At 29.7% G+C, this 15904-nt stretch overlaps 5 protein-coding genes across 10 annotated transcripts; 3 read left to right on the top strand and 2 right to left on the bottom strand.

Moving 5' to 3' along the window:
- Positions 1-380: 380 nt before the first annotated feature.
- Positions 381-3897, bottom strand: LOC122637058 (anaphase-promoting complex subunit 5-like). Of its 4 annotated transcripts, XM_043828920.1 has the most exons (9): positions 3528-3897; positions 3222-3435; positions 3089-3145; positions 2851-2900; positions 2700-2741; positions 2524-2610; positions 2372-2421; positions 1427-2235; positions 381-1302 (listed from the first exon to the last, which is right to left on the bottom strand). In XM_043828920.1, exons 2-9 carry the CDS (start codon positions 3317-3319, stop codon positions 534-536), a joined length of 1962 nt encoding a protein of 653 aa, XP_043684855.1. In that variant the 5' UTR covers positions 3320-3435; positions 3528-3897; the 3' UTR covers positions 381-533. The 4 variants fall into 4 exon arrangements, with proteins under 4 accessions (XP_043684855.1, XP_043684857.1, XP_043684856.1 ...); XM_043828922.1 differs by lacking the exon at positions 3528-3897 and having other exon boundaries at positions 2851-2880; positions 3222-3261; XM_043828921.1 differs by lacking the exon at positions 3528-3897 and having other exon boundaries at positions 2851-2880; positions 3089-3323.
- Positions 3898-4446: 549 nt separating this feature from the next.
- LOC122637061 (doublesex- and mab-3-related transcription factor A2-like) lies at positions 4447-6712 on the top strand. Its single transcript, XM_043828925.1, has 3 exons — positions 4447-4556; positions 5296-6326; positions 6450-6712. Exons 2-3 carry the CDS (start codon positions 5873-5875, stop codon positions 6710-6712), a joined length of 717 nt encoding a protein of 238 aa, XP_043684860.1. The 5' UTR covers positions 4447-4556; positions 5296-5872.
- Positions 6713-6992: 280 nt separating this feature from the next.
- LOC122637076 (leucine-rich repeat-containing protein 49) lies at positions 6993-11214 on the bottom strand. The gene is made up of 8 exons (XM_043828949.1): positions 11132-11214; positions 10745-10949; positions 10507-10661; positions 9798-10436; positions 8501-9717; positions 8043-8416; positions 7734-7973; positions 6993-7648 (listed from the first exon to the last, which is right to left on the bottom strand). Exons 2-8 carry the CDS (start codon positions 10772-10774, stop codon positions 7445-7447), a joined length of 2859 nt encoding a protein of 952 aa, XP_043684884.1. The 5' UTR covers positions 10775-10949; positions 11132-11214; the 3' UTR covers positions 6993-7444.
- A 183-nt stretch (positions 11215-11397) lies between these two features.
- On the top strand, positions 11398-12188 carry LOC122637079 (39S ribosomal protein L54, mitochondrial). The gene is made up of 2 exons (XM_043828954.1): positions 11398-11558; positions 11803-12188. Exons 1-2 carry the CDS (start codon positions 11477-11479, stop codon positions 12096-12098), a joined length of 378 nt encoding a protein of 125 aa, XP_043684889.1. The 5' UTR covers positions 11398-11476; the 3' UTR covers positions 12099-12188.
- Positions 12189-12754: 566 nt separating this feature from the next.
- Positions 12755-15896, top strand: LOC122637077 (acidic mammalian chitinase-like). 3 transcript variants are annotated; one of them, XM_043828952.1, is made up of 6 exons: positions 12755-12868; positions 13796-13859; positions 14223-14890; positions 15006-15298; positions 15386-15618; positions 15726-15896. In XM_043828952.1, exons 2-6 carry the CDS (start codon positions 13796-13798, stop codon positions 15731-15733), a joined length of 1266 nt encoding a protein of 421 aa, XP_043684887.1. In that variant the 5' UTR covers positions 12755-12868; the 3' UTR covers positions 15734-15896. The 3 variants fall into 3 exon arrangements, with proteins under 3 accessions (XP_043684887.1, XP_043684885.1, XP_043684886.1); XM_043828950.1 differs by having other exon boundaries at positions 15386-15896; XM_043828951.1 differs by lacking the exon at positions 12755-12868 and adding an exon at positions 13079-13470 and having other exon boundaries at positions 15386-15896.
- The last annotated feature ends 8 nt before the right edge of the window (positions 15897-15904 follow it).

The following is a 15904-nucleotide window of genomic DNA, read 5'->3' as shown; positions in this document are numbered from 1 at the left end:
AATAATGTATGGTTATGACTGACGTTGTGTCCGCAAGTGATCTACTTATAGACACTTCACCTAGAGACACGGGACGCATATTAATTGAGTTTCACATTTTCCGGGCACACACCAGACCATTCGTATCTCTTTAAAGCATGTCCAATTTATTCATAGGATCTAGCAACTAACACACGAGTCGCTAGTTCAATTCATTCTCCTCTGTATTATTAACTTTCGGTGATCAATACATACTCAATTCGATCGACGATTCGTTTTGTATTTAATCGGGATAATTAATTAATTTTTATAGAGTCATTTACATCAATGCAGAAAAGAAATAATTTACATTTGACTTTGATTTATTTTTATTATATAAAAGTAATACTACGTACTTGAAGAAGCATTTAGCATATAACTTATTTTCTTTTTCTTTCCTTTTCTTTTTTCCGTTTTCATTCATTACAACGTGATATTTTTCTCATATTTCTTTATTTTGTTCTTTTCCAATTCATAATATCGTCGAGTAAAATATGCTTGAAATTATTTATTAATTACAATATATGATCATTTATCCATTTGTCACGATTTTGCAATCTTCTATTCATGAGGGACAATGTATTTTGGCAATATGATCTCATCACATTGAAATGGCGAATTGAATTTTTATTATTATTATTATAATAATTATTATTATTATCATCATTATATGTTATGGTTGACGATAATGGATTTAATGGATAATGGATTTTCGATGATTCTTTTTCAATGCCTTTGTATTCTACTTCAGATTGTAGATCGGTAGATGTACAGGTGCAAGTAGATGTACTAGATGTAACGGTGGATAAACATCGACATTTACAATTGTTATCGTAAAGAAATGATCGAGCAGATTTATTGTAATCGTTAGATGAAAGACTCGTTGAAGAGGATGACGCTTTGGATCGACTCGTTTCGGTGTCTTCGAATTTATCTTCAATAATCATTTTTGGTTTTATATCTCGATGAAAACGTTGACAACGACACAAGGATTGATCACTATAATCACGATCGCTATAATCTTCCTTAATATTAATTCTACGGATTAATGGAAAGACAGAATTGTCTTTTCTTCTCCGAGGATCTTTTTTGATTCTTTCTAAACGTTTTAAGAACAATGAATAGCCTCGATCATGGCTACTAGTACGTGTTATCTTCATTTTTGCTTGTGGGTAAATCAGAGATTCTGTACTTGTACTCGATCTTAGCTCGTTATAAACATGTCGATTATTTTCGACACAATAAGAAGAATTAGTGATATCCGAATTCCAATGACCTTGATTTCTAAAAAAGCAAGAATTGATAACATCGATTATTTTTATTTTCTTCAAAGAATTAATAAGATTACAAATGCAACAATTGTACGTGTACTATCGTATGTCTGTGTATGTATACTATTTTTGATTACCTAGTTTCTAACATTCGATTTTGTTTAGATCTGTTTGGAATCGTTTCTCGATTATACTTTTTCCAAATTTCAAGTTTATTTTTTTCTTCAATATCATTGTCCCCAAAACGTTCTGTCGAAAATTGATACTCGCAATTACACGTTGGATTACAATCACATACCTCTTTTAATTCAAGCTCAGGGATGTATGGTAGATCAGTATCATTTTTTGAAACGGAACATGTTACTATTGTACTTGATTTATTTTCTTTTTCCAAAGAAGTTGAAGTTTCAACGTTAACACTTTTTCTCCATTCGAAATCGTAATTTAAGGAAATTTTTTCATATTTATCTTGTATTTTTTCAGCGGCTTCGTAAAAGTTGAATGATAGATCCGTTGAGTTTTCGTTAGAAATTGTTTGATTTTTAACATTGATTTTATTTTTGTGATTAAACGATTCATCCTCTTCGTCGCTCTTTCTAAATTCATCTATTTCTTTTTCTTTCTTTTTACATACAGATTGAGTATAAGCGTCTTGAACGAAACAATTTTTAGCATCGATGTATGAACTCGAAGTAGTTTCCTCTTGTACCAATTTTTCGATATTCACAGACTCATCTTGGAATCGTCCAACGTTATTCTGTGACTTTATCATGTCGCATACTCTTTGTATTTTCCAAAGATCAGCCACGGTATCCTTCGAAACTCGTATACACTTTTGTCTTTTGATTTTATTTGATTTATGTTTAATACAAGTACCATTAATGGACTTGTACCAACGACACTTACAGGAATATACTTTTTCGTTACGTACAGTCAAATCTAGAAACTAATAGTCAAATATGATATAATATTCTTATCGTATATAAACTTATGATATAAATATTAATACCACGATATTAATTATATCGATATGTGATTAGAATATTAAATAATAATAAATAATAATATTTTTTAATTGTTACCTTCGTTTGTTTTTTAGAATAGAAAGATCGACGTGTCCTCATATTAACAGCTAGAACATTCGTTTCATTATTAAAACGTAAAAGTAAAACCGATAGATGTAAGGAAATTTATTTTAGGTAATAAACATTTGCACATTTACGCACGAAAATACCATTGTTGTTCTTAATGAGATATTTCGATGCGATCGTCTTCGGATAACATTTTTCTTTCCAACAACATTTTCCCCTATTTTCGTACCCTAATGGAAGGACGAAAAAAAGAGAAAGGAGAAATTATAATGAAATACTATTTTAGCGTAAAAGCATGATGAAAACGTGAATTACTAACATAGACCTCTTACATGTGCAGCCATACTTTTGTGTTTGCATTCTAAATAAATAAATAAATAACAATTAATAAATAGTATTTGTAATACACATATACACGTGTATGTGTGTATTAGGTTTATATTCATAAAACGTATTGTAAAATTACTTACGCTTCGTTGCATTGACATTTATCTGATCGCCTATGGAGCATGTATTATTACTGAGTATTATTAATTTCGTTTAAATCGTAATCATAATAAACACACACATACTACTAGCTAGTCATACGACACGGATTTTTACTTTCATATTTAATTTTCATATAACTCATAACTTCTAAATAACTCATAAATTAAATAAAAATAATGGAATTACAGAACGCTCGCGCGTATGACTAGCGTGACTCACTTTTGACTCTTTTTTCCTGCTAAAGGTTCTCTCATCCCTGGTTTATACGGATATTCTCTGATAAACAAGTATATGATTCTTAATATCGTATAAATTTAATATCGTCGCAAACTCGTGATATGTATGTATTTACTTGTCTTTTAAAAAACTCATATATAAAATCAGCATTCCTGTAAATCCAATGAGAAATTTTCCAAGATACCAGGCAAAATTTGTTGTGCAATGTGGCATTGCAAAGTTATCTTCAATTTTCTTTTTTTTTTTTCTTTTTTAGGATTTCAGAATTATTGAGTTGTTAAAAATGTTGATGATTTTTTCTTTAAGTAAGTCATGAAAGATGATTCTCCCTAGAAATAAAATATGAATTGATTAAATCAATCAGATAACAATTATTATATTTAAAAAAGAAAATAAAGAACCGAATACAATCATCGGATACATTTAAAACTGCTTCACGGATCAAACTTTTCTCATCGATGTTCTACCCACAGCGACAGGCTTGGTTATTTTTCACTAAAGATCTTGATCTTGCAACATGATCGTGATTCGTATAACTTGCATCGTTTGCCTTTCTGCCATTCGAAAGGCTCGCGAGAGAAACAAGAATTTTTCTTTCGGTAATTAATCGGCTCTTCGTACGAAAACGACGAATCTTTATTCACGAACAAATGCGACGTCTGTCGTCGTGCAAATGTCAAAATTATAAAAATGTTTCGAATCAAACTCAGAGTTTTCTTGCATTCTTGGCTTTATGAGCAACCAATGAAATGTATAAAATTTATATATTGTTATCGTTGATATATATTTATAGAATAATATATAGATAATATTTTTTTTTATATCTTTATTATAGTATCGATATTGAAAAAAAAAGGAGAGAAGAAATCCTAAATTACTTTTTTCCTTTTCGAACGTTTTTTTTTCATAGACACGCAGATAAACAGGGAATTAAAATAAATGTTCAAATATGTAAACGTGGTAGTCGATGATATTGTGTTTTAGTCATGTATTCTCGTTTTGTCTCGTTGCGGTGATATGTAGAAAAGATGTTAAATGACCTGTCAACATATTTGCCGTACTGACAGCACTCTCGGCCAAAGACTTCTCTGGTTCCGAGGAGGGAGAAGTAGGAAAAAGCGTTTGAACGACACCCCTTCGTTTCACGCTCATTAGACGAAATTCCTCGACGCATTTCATGCGTACTCTTTCAGATATATATATATATATATATATATATATATATATATATATATATATACATACATATATATACACACACACATACAAACATATATATAAATTTAAACCCTCTTAAATAATAATCTCTTGTTCGCTTACGAGAAACATCGTTTTTACTTTCTAAAAAAAAAAGTTGGATATAAATCAATTTTTTAAAGAAGATTTCATTGCTGTTGCAAGTAAAATAATACACGATCGTTGTGTTTAAGGAGAAAGAAAAAAGAAAGATGTATGTAATTGTTTATAGCTTTAAAACTAAGTATATAATGCAACATTTTTCTTTTTCGGTGTATACACATTAAACGTCTATCGTATACCGCGAAAATAGAAAAGGGACTATCTTGCTTTACTATAACTACGGTATATCCCACCAGCTGCAAACACATGGCATTCGTTCTGTGATCTCGTTCTAAGAGCTCGTTAATACGATCCTCTCTCGTATGTTGCCAACACACAGTTAATATTAGTTTCGAGTATGTTTTCATAACGCATGAGTGGCACACCGTGAACTTCCTCTACGATTTTCTCTACTCATCATCTTACTTTTCTTTTTTTTTTTTCTTTTTTTCCCCCTTTTTTCTTTTTTTTCTTTTCTTTGTTTTTTTCTTTCTTTCCTTCTTTCTCACTTTGAGTATCATTTAACTAACATTACTACCCTTCAAGAGTTTCTATATAGCGATAATTTTATAAATTAATAATATAATTTAAAGAGTTAGGAATATTGTAATTATAGTTCAATGTCTACATGCCAAGAGTATGTATGATGTGATACATGTCCCATTTTTGTCAAATAAATTACGATTAATCATATAGACCAAAAGGTTTAAGCGAAACTTGTGTTACAAAATCGTGACTGAGCTTAAATAGATAGATGTATGTATGTTTTTCGTTTCTCTCTTCGACAGAGAGATAGATATGTTTATACTATCGGGAAAGCTATCAAGTTCTCTCTTCTTCCTCTCTTTAAGTTAGAGTGCTGCTACAACATATCGGTAACAAGAGGAAGGAGTAGAAGAAAATAATAAGAAGAAGAAAACAAGAGAGAGCTCTTTGGCTCATTGGTCTATAGACTACGAAACTGGCGGAGTTTCATCGAGTTTCGGACCAATCCGAAGATCTCAAATCTCTAAAAATACATTTTGAATTAGTAGGAGGAGATGAAGGAGCACCTCCTTCTCTAAATGATCAGAAAGATCCTTCGAAGTATACAACTTATCGCATATCGCAAGTGCGTAGCAAGTTTAACGGATCCTATTATAAAGATGTACGTTACAATAAGGAATGTCGAAGAAGATATATTAAAAAGAATGTGAAAATATCGATGAGAAAAGTGAATTATCAAAGAAAATATAAAATATAAAAAGATTGCTAAGTCTTTCGTTTATCGATTAATCTTTCATGTTAAAATATGTATAAAGATAGTGTTTGCAGTTTTTTACAATATTTCTAAATCTAATCATTCGGAAATCAGAAATTTATCGCAAACATATTTTATAAAGAATTATCAATTAGCGGAAAGGAAAAGAAAAAGAAGAGTTCGTTATAATGAAGATAGAGAACAGTGCTCCGAATCAATTAAATTCTGGATTAGAGCAACGTTTGAGAAGTCCAAAATGTGCGAGGTGTCGAAATCATGGTGTGATTTCTGGATTGAAGGGTCATAAGAGATCATGTGCTTGGAAGGACTGTCGTTGTCCTTGTTGCTTACTCGTTGTTGAAAGACAAAGGGTAATGGCAGCACAAGTAGCTCTACGTAGGCAACAACAAGCTCGTGATAATTGTTTCGTTGATACTAATTTCGTTGCTCCACACGGCCAAGTTTCGGCGGATGTTTCTGGTATTTCTAGATTTAACGTTGCTAATGACGTTGCAAAGTTGAACAATAAAAGGACATCGAGAAATTTTCAACAGCATCAAATGCACTTCACTCGTACCAGCATCAGCGTCATGCAAGGATTCTGCGGTCTCGGTAATAATCATAACACCATACCAGAAGTTTGTAAGTTATTTTAAATATTGTACTCTCGTTATTGAACCTATATAATAAAATATAATCAATTTTAAATTTAATATTACATTTCATCGAAAGCTTAATAATTATAGAGGAATATATATATTTTAGTTTCTTCGGACAATCGTTTACTTCCTTCTTTGCCGGCCGTTTCTCAAGGTCAAAAACAGGATCTTGAATCCACCGTAAGATTTCAATCATTTCGAACGGTATACCCTACAATTCCATGGTTCAGTCGTCTTACAGAACCACAAAGACTACAGGACAATTTTGATGGCTTCATTTCTACGGTAAAAGATTTCCAAAGTAAAAGTTGCGTAGATAAAAAGGCAGCGATATCTTTTAGCGTCGAGTCCATTATCGGCAGAAAGTAATGTCACAATGAGAACGTAATCTAAAATCACGATAGACGTAAAAAATAAAAATGTTACTGATATCTTTATCGTTATCGTAATCTATTCGTTATTTATTTTCTGATAACTATGTCGAATGATAGACGATAAGCATACATATAAATAGATATATACATATATATATGTGTGTATGTATATATATATATATATATATATATATATATATATAATCTGTATGTTGTTATACATGTACATTTTTTAAGGATTTTAATGACATTAATGAAATACTAAAATAGAAAGGTATAACTTGTAATTATATTTTGTAACATGATCATTGTCATGACAAGACAATTGTCTATGATATAGACTTGAAAATTGAAGACCTTAAAGATCTATAAAATATTTATATATTCGTTGTTAAGTGTTACATACGAGTCTATATTATATATACATAAGATTTGTATTAAGATTATATATGTAAAATTCGTTTTTTTGTGTTATAACATCACAATAAACTCCTTTAATACAGGAACATTAACAATTGTAATATATATAGCAAACTTGTCCTTTCACAATTATTAATTATACAGTGCTTAGCATTTGATCACATCCCATTTTATAGAAATTTTTATTGAATCAAATATATGTAATAAGAAACTATTATCAATTATTACACATTTACTACATTTTTCATAGCAATATATATTTAACTGATCGTGCTCAAATGGGATATAATTATGTGTAATTAATATATTACTTATCAATTTCAAGCATTTTACTGCATTGTTTCATGTATGTGTCCATTTCTGAAAAATCAGACAAAGCCTGGTAAATAATTTTATTTAAGATGTTTGGCCATTCATTTTCAAGTATTTGTAATTTTTCAATGGCATCAACAGTAAGATCAATTAAATTTAATAAATGCACTTTTCCTTTGTGTCTCCAAATGAGATCCTCCTAGAAGGTGTAAAATGGCTATATTTTATACAAATTTTTTGTATCATGAAGAGTAAACTTCACAAATATAATGGAATACACATACTTGTGTCACACTCCCCTTCCTCCATTGAAGGGCTTCTTTTCCAACGACACTTCTAAGAGCTGGATCGCTGTTAAATAGAAATTGTTTGGCAGTAACTTGCTCCCCATTTTGTCTTTGAACCTTTTCTAAATGTAGTCTTTGTAATAATGGTTGCAGTAAAGAATCTGGCAGTGATCGTATTACAATATCTATCAATCCAGCATATTCTTGATCTGCATGTTCTATTTCTTCTTTAGTAATCTACATTGTTTTTTAAATATGTTATTATTTTAGTAATACAAAATGTAATTTATTTGAATGCTAAAATACCTCTTTGCCATTGATAGTGTGAAGTCCCCAATGTGCTAAGCGAAATATAGTATAAGATCTCCAATTTTTTGATATTATTGGATTCCCTTCTGCCTCTATACGAATACTTCCAAGACCTTGTACTTCGGCTAAAGCGTTAATCTGTCCTAGATGACTGATATTAGTTTCTTTGAATAAAAAATGTTCTACATTTGGAAATCGATTCTTCAATTTACTTAAAATCAAAGTTATGCTATTAAATTGAACATAATTGAATTTAACTACATTAACATCTTCTGCTTTTAAAGTATCCCATGAACGATCAATAAAACGTAATGCGCCTTGTCCAAAAACATTTAGACAACGACCAATGATCTCAATTAAATAATCGCTACCTAGAATTAAATTATATGATTTAAATTATATACTAAAAAATAATTTATATTAACAAATACACATCAATATTATTATTTAGTTACCTTGTTCTCTTTCTCTTGGTAAAATTTGCTGTGGCATTGGACTTGAAGATGCTGTAGCTCTATATTTTACTCTAGCAGTAGCTGCTCTGTTACTTTTGTAATGAACTATTTTTTTTACTTGTGCACTTCTTACTCTGTGTCTATCTTTTTCCGAATCTCTTACTGAATAATATTCAACATGATTAATATTTGATTTAGATTGAATTGATTCACAATCATTTGGAATATTTTGTTTGGATATTTTATCTCCATGAAATGATTTTGCGGATAAATCTTCTTTAATATTAGATGTCACATTATAATCGGTAAATTGTATGGTAGTTTTGTGATTCTTGAAAACTGATGATTCAGTAACATGATTTTTCATATTTGTAAATGTTTTTGATGTAGAAGATAAATCTACATCTTTTGTAGATTTATTCTGTCTAGAACGTTTTTCAGAATCAACAGGGGATGTGCGTCTACTTGAATGTATTAAATGACAGCGTAAACCACTTTTTAAGCTTTCATGACTTTCTGAACTTTCAGATTCACTATTGGCACCGCTTGTCACATCATTCAATGTTCCTAAATTATTTCCAAGTTTCAACAAATTTTCATTAAACTTATTATTCATTAAATTGTCGATTATGGAACTTAGAATAGGTGGAAGTTTAAATTCTAATGGATATGCTTTAGCAGCATCTTCTAGTTTAAGTAGATTATCAGTAGAGTTACTTCTTTTCTTTATTTGTATTTTTGTTGCTTCTACGTTTTCGTTTATAGATGTTAAACTTCCAAATCCTTTCAACCTTCCTTTATTTAAGCTTTTCGGTTTAGTAATATTAAGCTTGTTTGAATTAAGTATATGTGTATTATTGCTATTATTAACTTTGCAATTATTCATCTTATTGTCATTGGTAGTAGAAGACTTGCTTTTTGATCTCAAAAACTCCCATTTCGTTTTTGCATTAGAAATTACCTCTTCTCGTTGCACATTCATACATACTTGTGTACTAAGATCCAAAAAAGCTGAATTAGCTTGCTCCTTTGCAGTTCTCCAAGCAATAGCAGTTCTACGAATTTGTTCAGTAATCTGCATTGATGATAATACTTGAAGACTTGGTAAGTAAGATACAAGAAAGGATATATAATCACTGTTTAAAGTTATTGGATTTCCGTCAATTGAAATCTCTTTAATTTGGAATGCTTTTACTACACTTCCCATGTCTTCTATCCTAAAAAAATTGATTATTAAAATAAATTGTTGACAAAAATACTCTAAATATAATGATAAGAATAATTGTGTGATATTTACTTGTATATGTCATTGTTACTTAAATATAATTTCTGCAATTGTGGTATATCTTCAAATCCTAAAAGCTTTTTTATTTTATTACGTCTCAGATTTAATTCTTTCAAGGATGTCAGACCATGGAAATCATTGCATCCTACTGTTTTAATAATATTTCCAGCTAAATTTAGGACTTTCAAAGACGAAAGGCCATTCAAACCTGCTATTTGCACTATCTGATTACCATGTAGGTCTAAAATTTCAAGTTTGCAAAGTTGCATCAATCCTTCAATCTTTTTAATTCTATTTTTACCCATTAAAAGGAGTCTTAAGTTTTCTAAACATTCTAAACTACAAATCTTTTCTATTTGATTATCATATAAATCAAGAAATACTAGTTTTGTTAACTGTGCAAAATTACATCCTTCAATCTTTGTAAGAAGATTGTGTTGTAAAGAAATTAATCGTAACTTCGATTCTCCTACTATATTAGGGAACACAGTCAAACCTCTTCTATCGAGAGATATTCTATCAGGATTTTTTTCTCTTTCTGTAGATGCTCGTATTGCGGTGACTGCTTTTCCTTCTCCTGTCCATTGTAACGTAACTGCATTACAACTTTCAACTTCAGAGGATTCCAAATTAAAAGATGATCCTATAGAACTGAACAATCATAAAAATATAAATACTATGTTGTTTTATATGATAATTATTTTATAACAAACCTTAATACCTAAAAGATTGATAGGAACGTTTTGATAATTTAAGCGGTGTAAACGTTCCAGGTAAAACTGGTAATGCTGGTGCTATTGTTAAAAATTTGTTATCATCCTGAAATTCTGTTTGGATGGCTGATCTTCCTCTTATATTAAAATTTACAGTTTTTACCTATACAGAATAAAAGATATTTATTGCTATACTCAAAAAGGTATTTTTTTTAAAGGTTGATAATGTTTTCAAAATGTATATACCCGCGCTTCTATCTTATTGCTTACTGGCATCACATAACCGAAACATAAAAAAATTATTTTGATAGTTATAAAGTGAATTCACAAGTTTTTCCTATCATTTAATAAATATCGACATATTTGTAATGCTACGCCACCGTGTTTTATGTTTGAAGTCAAGATAGTTTCGTGTTTGGTATTGCGCCGTAGAGCACTATTCGATTGTTACCTGCAATATGATTTGAATTTGAATTATTTTCTCGTAATTATATAAAAAAAGCATTTGTATAAAATAAATAATATTTCTATTAGAATCAAGACATAATATTGTTTTTCTTTCTAAATATTTATATTATCATATAATATTTAATTACTCGTGATAATATTGTTTTCAATTTCGATCGTACGTACTTTCTTTTTAAATTCTTATTTTTTATTGCTCATTGTATAACTCGGTAGAATGACTTTTAAGAGGAAAAAGATATTATCAATTATTAATTAAATATTTCACTCATTAAATATTTTCATCGTCGTAATGTTTAAATTGTACAACAAAGCATTTTTTTTTAAACATTTTATAAAAAATATTTATCAGTTATTTTGTTATTAATTTTTTATATCCTTATGTATATATTATATTAACATATACATACATACATACATACATATATATATATACGTATACGCTATATGTGAGATCATGTGTCTACTACCAATGACGTAAACAAATCGCGTAGTATACGAAGCAAAATAAATATGAATTTATTGTGTCGAATATCTCCAAAACATATCATTTCTACATGTTATAAAATACAAACGAATAATTATGCTATACCAGGTAAAATCTTTTTTATAAATAGAGACATGTAAACTACTAAAATAATCTTACATTTTCTTAATATAGGTTAGATAATAATAAGTATAAATAGTACTAATATTGTTAGAACAATTAACTGATTAAGTTGTTATTTTTTATTAATATTATTCTTTCACATTGTATAATTTGTCATTGAGAAGAAATTCCAAAAATATAAATATTAAGATAAACATAGGAATGATATAACTGTTATTTCTGTCGATAGGTTCAAAGGCAACACTTGGAAAGGTGACTGGAAAGAAAGCTATGGTTTCATCAAAGATACAATTCCCAGTTGAAAAGGATACTAATAAGTTAGTGATGTATGTCTGCGGATCTAATTATCTTAAAGAAGGAGAGGATATTAAATTGAAACCTGACTCTGAATATCCTGATTGGCTTTGGACTCTCCCTCTTACACCTACGAAATTAGAGGACATGGATCCAAATACAAAACAATACTGGCGAAAATTAAGAAAACTTGCTATTGTAAATAGCAATTTAAAGAAAAAATTCCAATAATTGCAATGAAGTGTCCATATTATATATTGTTATATATAATTTAATGACATTTTCATAATAGGAAATATATAATATATCTAATTATGTAAATAGAATTTTTATTAAGAAATAATAAAGTAAGATAAAAATTTTAATCAATATTAATTTATTCATTTATTTAAAACTATTGTATGTATTTTATTTACTTCTCTTTATGTTTTATATTATACATTTCCTTTTCATATTTTAATCAAAGTTTATCTCACTTTCTCAGAAATCAACAAGCACTAATTAGAGTTTATTATCTTTCGACTATTTTTACGTATAAGTTCGAAAAAATAATGTGGCTATTGATAAAAATAATATTGCTATTATTAATTCGTAAGAGTATATGCATTGAATAATGTATGTAAATATAGATTACAGGAAGAAATTGCGAGTTTCTACGATTTATCATAATTATCAAAGAAAAAAATTGTCTTTAGCAAATAGTCAATATAAGTCCAGGTATGTCCAATTAACAATACGCCGCCTAAAATGTATACATCGCGAATGATAATTGTTGGGTGTTGCCTGATATCATGTATAAAAATAAAAAAGATTATGATGATAATTCACTAATCCATTTCTTAGATTAAAATTATATAGTTTTTATTAAAATTTGCATATATAAGTGCTATGTCCATTCGCTCATATACCATTCTAACGATCAAAGGTAACGGAGAATTATAGTTATATAGAAAACAATAGTCTTTATTGTGTTATCTATAAGATAAACATCTCAATCACAGGTATGTTGTTTTTTTTGTTATGTTAAAATAAATTTATTTTTAATTTTTGTTTAATTAATAACAGAACATTCGAGAATTCCTGATCATTTATTTCTAATCTTTCCGTGATCGAGTAAACAATAGATACAAAATCAACAATAAAACAATTTTTTATAGTGAAAGATTATGAAAGAAAAAATGTGTACATATATGATGATTATCGTATTTTAATTTACGAATATCAAAGAAATTTTATGTATTTTAAGCAAATTAATTCTTTTACCACACATTCGTCTTAAATACTTCACAGATGTTTCGAAAACTTATATCATTAGTAAAATCAAGTGTTTTCTAAATTATCGAAAAGTAGATACATAGAAAGCCTTCTGTTCTATTATGATATATATGATGAATGGCGTTAATAAGCTCGATACGTATGATACAGAGATACGATATCTACGTAAAAGATGTATACTAATAAAATTAATTAATTTATCATCTACATCTATGTGATGTGTATGTAAAGGTGTGTTTATATCGTTTCTTTTTTAACAGCTATAAATACGAAAATTCAATAAAATTTATTATTTATTCGTTAAGATCTTACGTGGCTCTTTGGCAAGGTAAGAGAAGATATTTCAAAACGAATAATTGTTTTACGTTAATATATTTTTCGCTTAAGAATTGTCTTTTCCTTTCTCTTTATCCTATATCTATATCAATAGGACATGATTTTAACAAAGTATTTTATATTTTAATGACCTTCAGATAAGTGTGTAGAGAGATTTCTGATAACTAATATAAAGATCTTTTCATGACTCAGTCTAAAGTGATACAATTTCTAAAACCTCTGATGATATTACGGTATCAGAAAGAGATTGATTAACTATAAGCTCGGATATCGCTCTTTTCATTTCATTATTATAAGAATTTTGTCTATGCGAACAGATGAACGCTTGGATCGTATTTTTGGCAGCCTTCGTGGCTTTTGCCGCAACTGTAACAGCAGAAGGTAAGTGTGTATATATATATATACGGTATGTGGTGTGTGCGTCTCTCCCTCTCCCTCTCTCTCTCTCTCTCTCTCTCTCTCTCTCTCTCTCTCTCTCTATATATATATATATATATATATATATATATATATGTATGTATGTATATATTTAAAAAATAATAAAAAGTACATAAAAGATATTTTTCATACAGCATACATTTTTGGTTTTATATATATCTACGCGTACATTTTTTGACAATATACAATTAATTTATATAGAACCAAAAATGTACGCTATATGAGAAATATCTTTTACGTATTTTTTATTATTTTTCAAATATATTTCTTATATTTTTATTCATTGAAATTTTAATTTTGTCACAGATAAGATTGTCTGTTACTATGGTAGCTGGGCGGTCTATCGACCTGGAGCAGGCAAATTTGACATTGCCAATATCGATTCAACTCTTTGCACTCATTTAATTTATACATTCATTGGAATCAATAATAGTGGTAGCATCAAGATTCTGGACTCTTGGCAAGATCTTCCAGATAACTACGGAAAAAATGGTTTCGGTAGATTCAACGATCTCCGTAAGAACAACTCTAACGTAAAAACTATGATCGCTATCGGAGGATGGAACGAGGGTTCTACCAAGTACTCTCACGTTGTTGCCAATCCTACCATTCGTGCTAAATTCGTTGATTCGGTAGTCAAATTCTTAGATAAGTATGGCTTTGATGGTTTTGATATTGATTGGGAATACCCAAATCAACGTGGAGGCAAACCTGCAGATAAAGAAAATTATATTGCTCTTCTGAAAGAACTTCGAGAGAAATTTAACCAACGCGGATACATTCTCAGTGCGGCTGTTTGTGCCGCTGAAACTCCCGCTTCTCAATCTTATATCATTCCTGAAATGTCCAAACACTTGGACTTTATCAATCTTATGGCTTACGATCTTCATGGTTCTTGGGAATCCACTACTGGAGTCAATTCACCTCTTTATGCCAAGAAAGGTGCGACTGGCAATAATGCAAAACTCACTGTTGTAAGTAAATTACTTATTTTCATATAATAATATTCAGATTTCTATAAGCGAGATCAATTGTTTATTAATCTTCCTTGTAATAGTTTCAATATTAACGGTAATTCGTTAATTTTAGGATGCATCTGTAAAGTACTGGTTAGCACAAGGAGCTCCTCCTGAAAAATTGATTCTTGGAGTACCTTTCTATGGTAGATCTTTTACTCTTAGAAATGTTCAACAACATGCTATTGGATCACCAACTACTGGAGCAGGAACTGCAGGACCATACACTCGCGAACCTGGAATGTTGGGATATAATGAAATTTGCACACAACTTCATAGTGGTAAATGGACCGTTGTTTATGACAATGAACAGCGCGTACCTTACGCATATAACGGTAATCAATGGGTAGGCTATGATAACGTTCAGTAAGTATATTCGTACTTTATATATTCATGAATTGTGCTATAGTATTATCTTAAACTTTAATAATTAATAAATGTATTATTTCCTAGATCTATAAAGGAAAAAGCTGAATATATTAAAGCTAAAGGGCTTGGTGGTGCTATGTTGTGGAGCATTGAAACTGACGACTTCCACGGTGCATGCGGAGAAAAATATCCTCTTTTGAAAGTTTTGAACAACGTTTTGCGAAATGGTCCACCTTTAAAACCTACAACAACCGAAACAACTATCCCAAGTGAAACGGTTACATCAACCAAAACAACTAAGCCAACCAGCCCGCCAAGTAAGGATATTTGCACCCGCGAAGGATTCATCCGTGATCCTAAAGATTGCAGTAAATTCTATCACTGTAGACTTGTTGATGGTCACTATTTAGTCTCTAAATTCCAGTGTCCTGATGGGCTCGTTTTTGACCCAGCTATATTAAACTGCAACTACCCAGATAAAGTACAATGTTGATGACCATAGATCAAATGAGAATGACATTTGCAGGAATCACTTTTTTATGTGACTGCAGTAAATTCTTTTATCTTATAATAAAAATGATTAATACGTAAATAATCTGTAGT

Source organism: Vespula pensylvanica, chromosome 24, assembly GCF_014466175.1.
Source record: "Vespula pensylvanica isolate Volc-1 chromosome 24, ASM1446617v1, whole genome shotgun sequence".
Lineage (NCBI taxonomy): Eukaryota > Metazoa > Arthropoda > Insecta > Hymenoptera > Vespidae > Vespula > Vespula pensylvanica.
The sequence above is the reverse complement of the archived record's forward strand: the minus strand, read 5'-3'. Positions and strand labels throughout refer to the sequence as shown.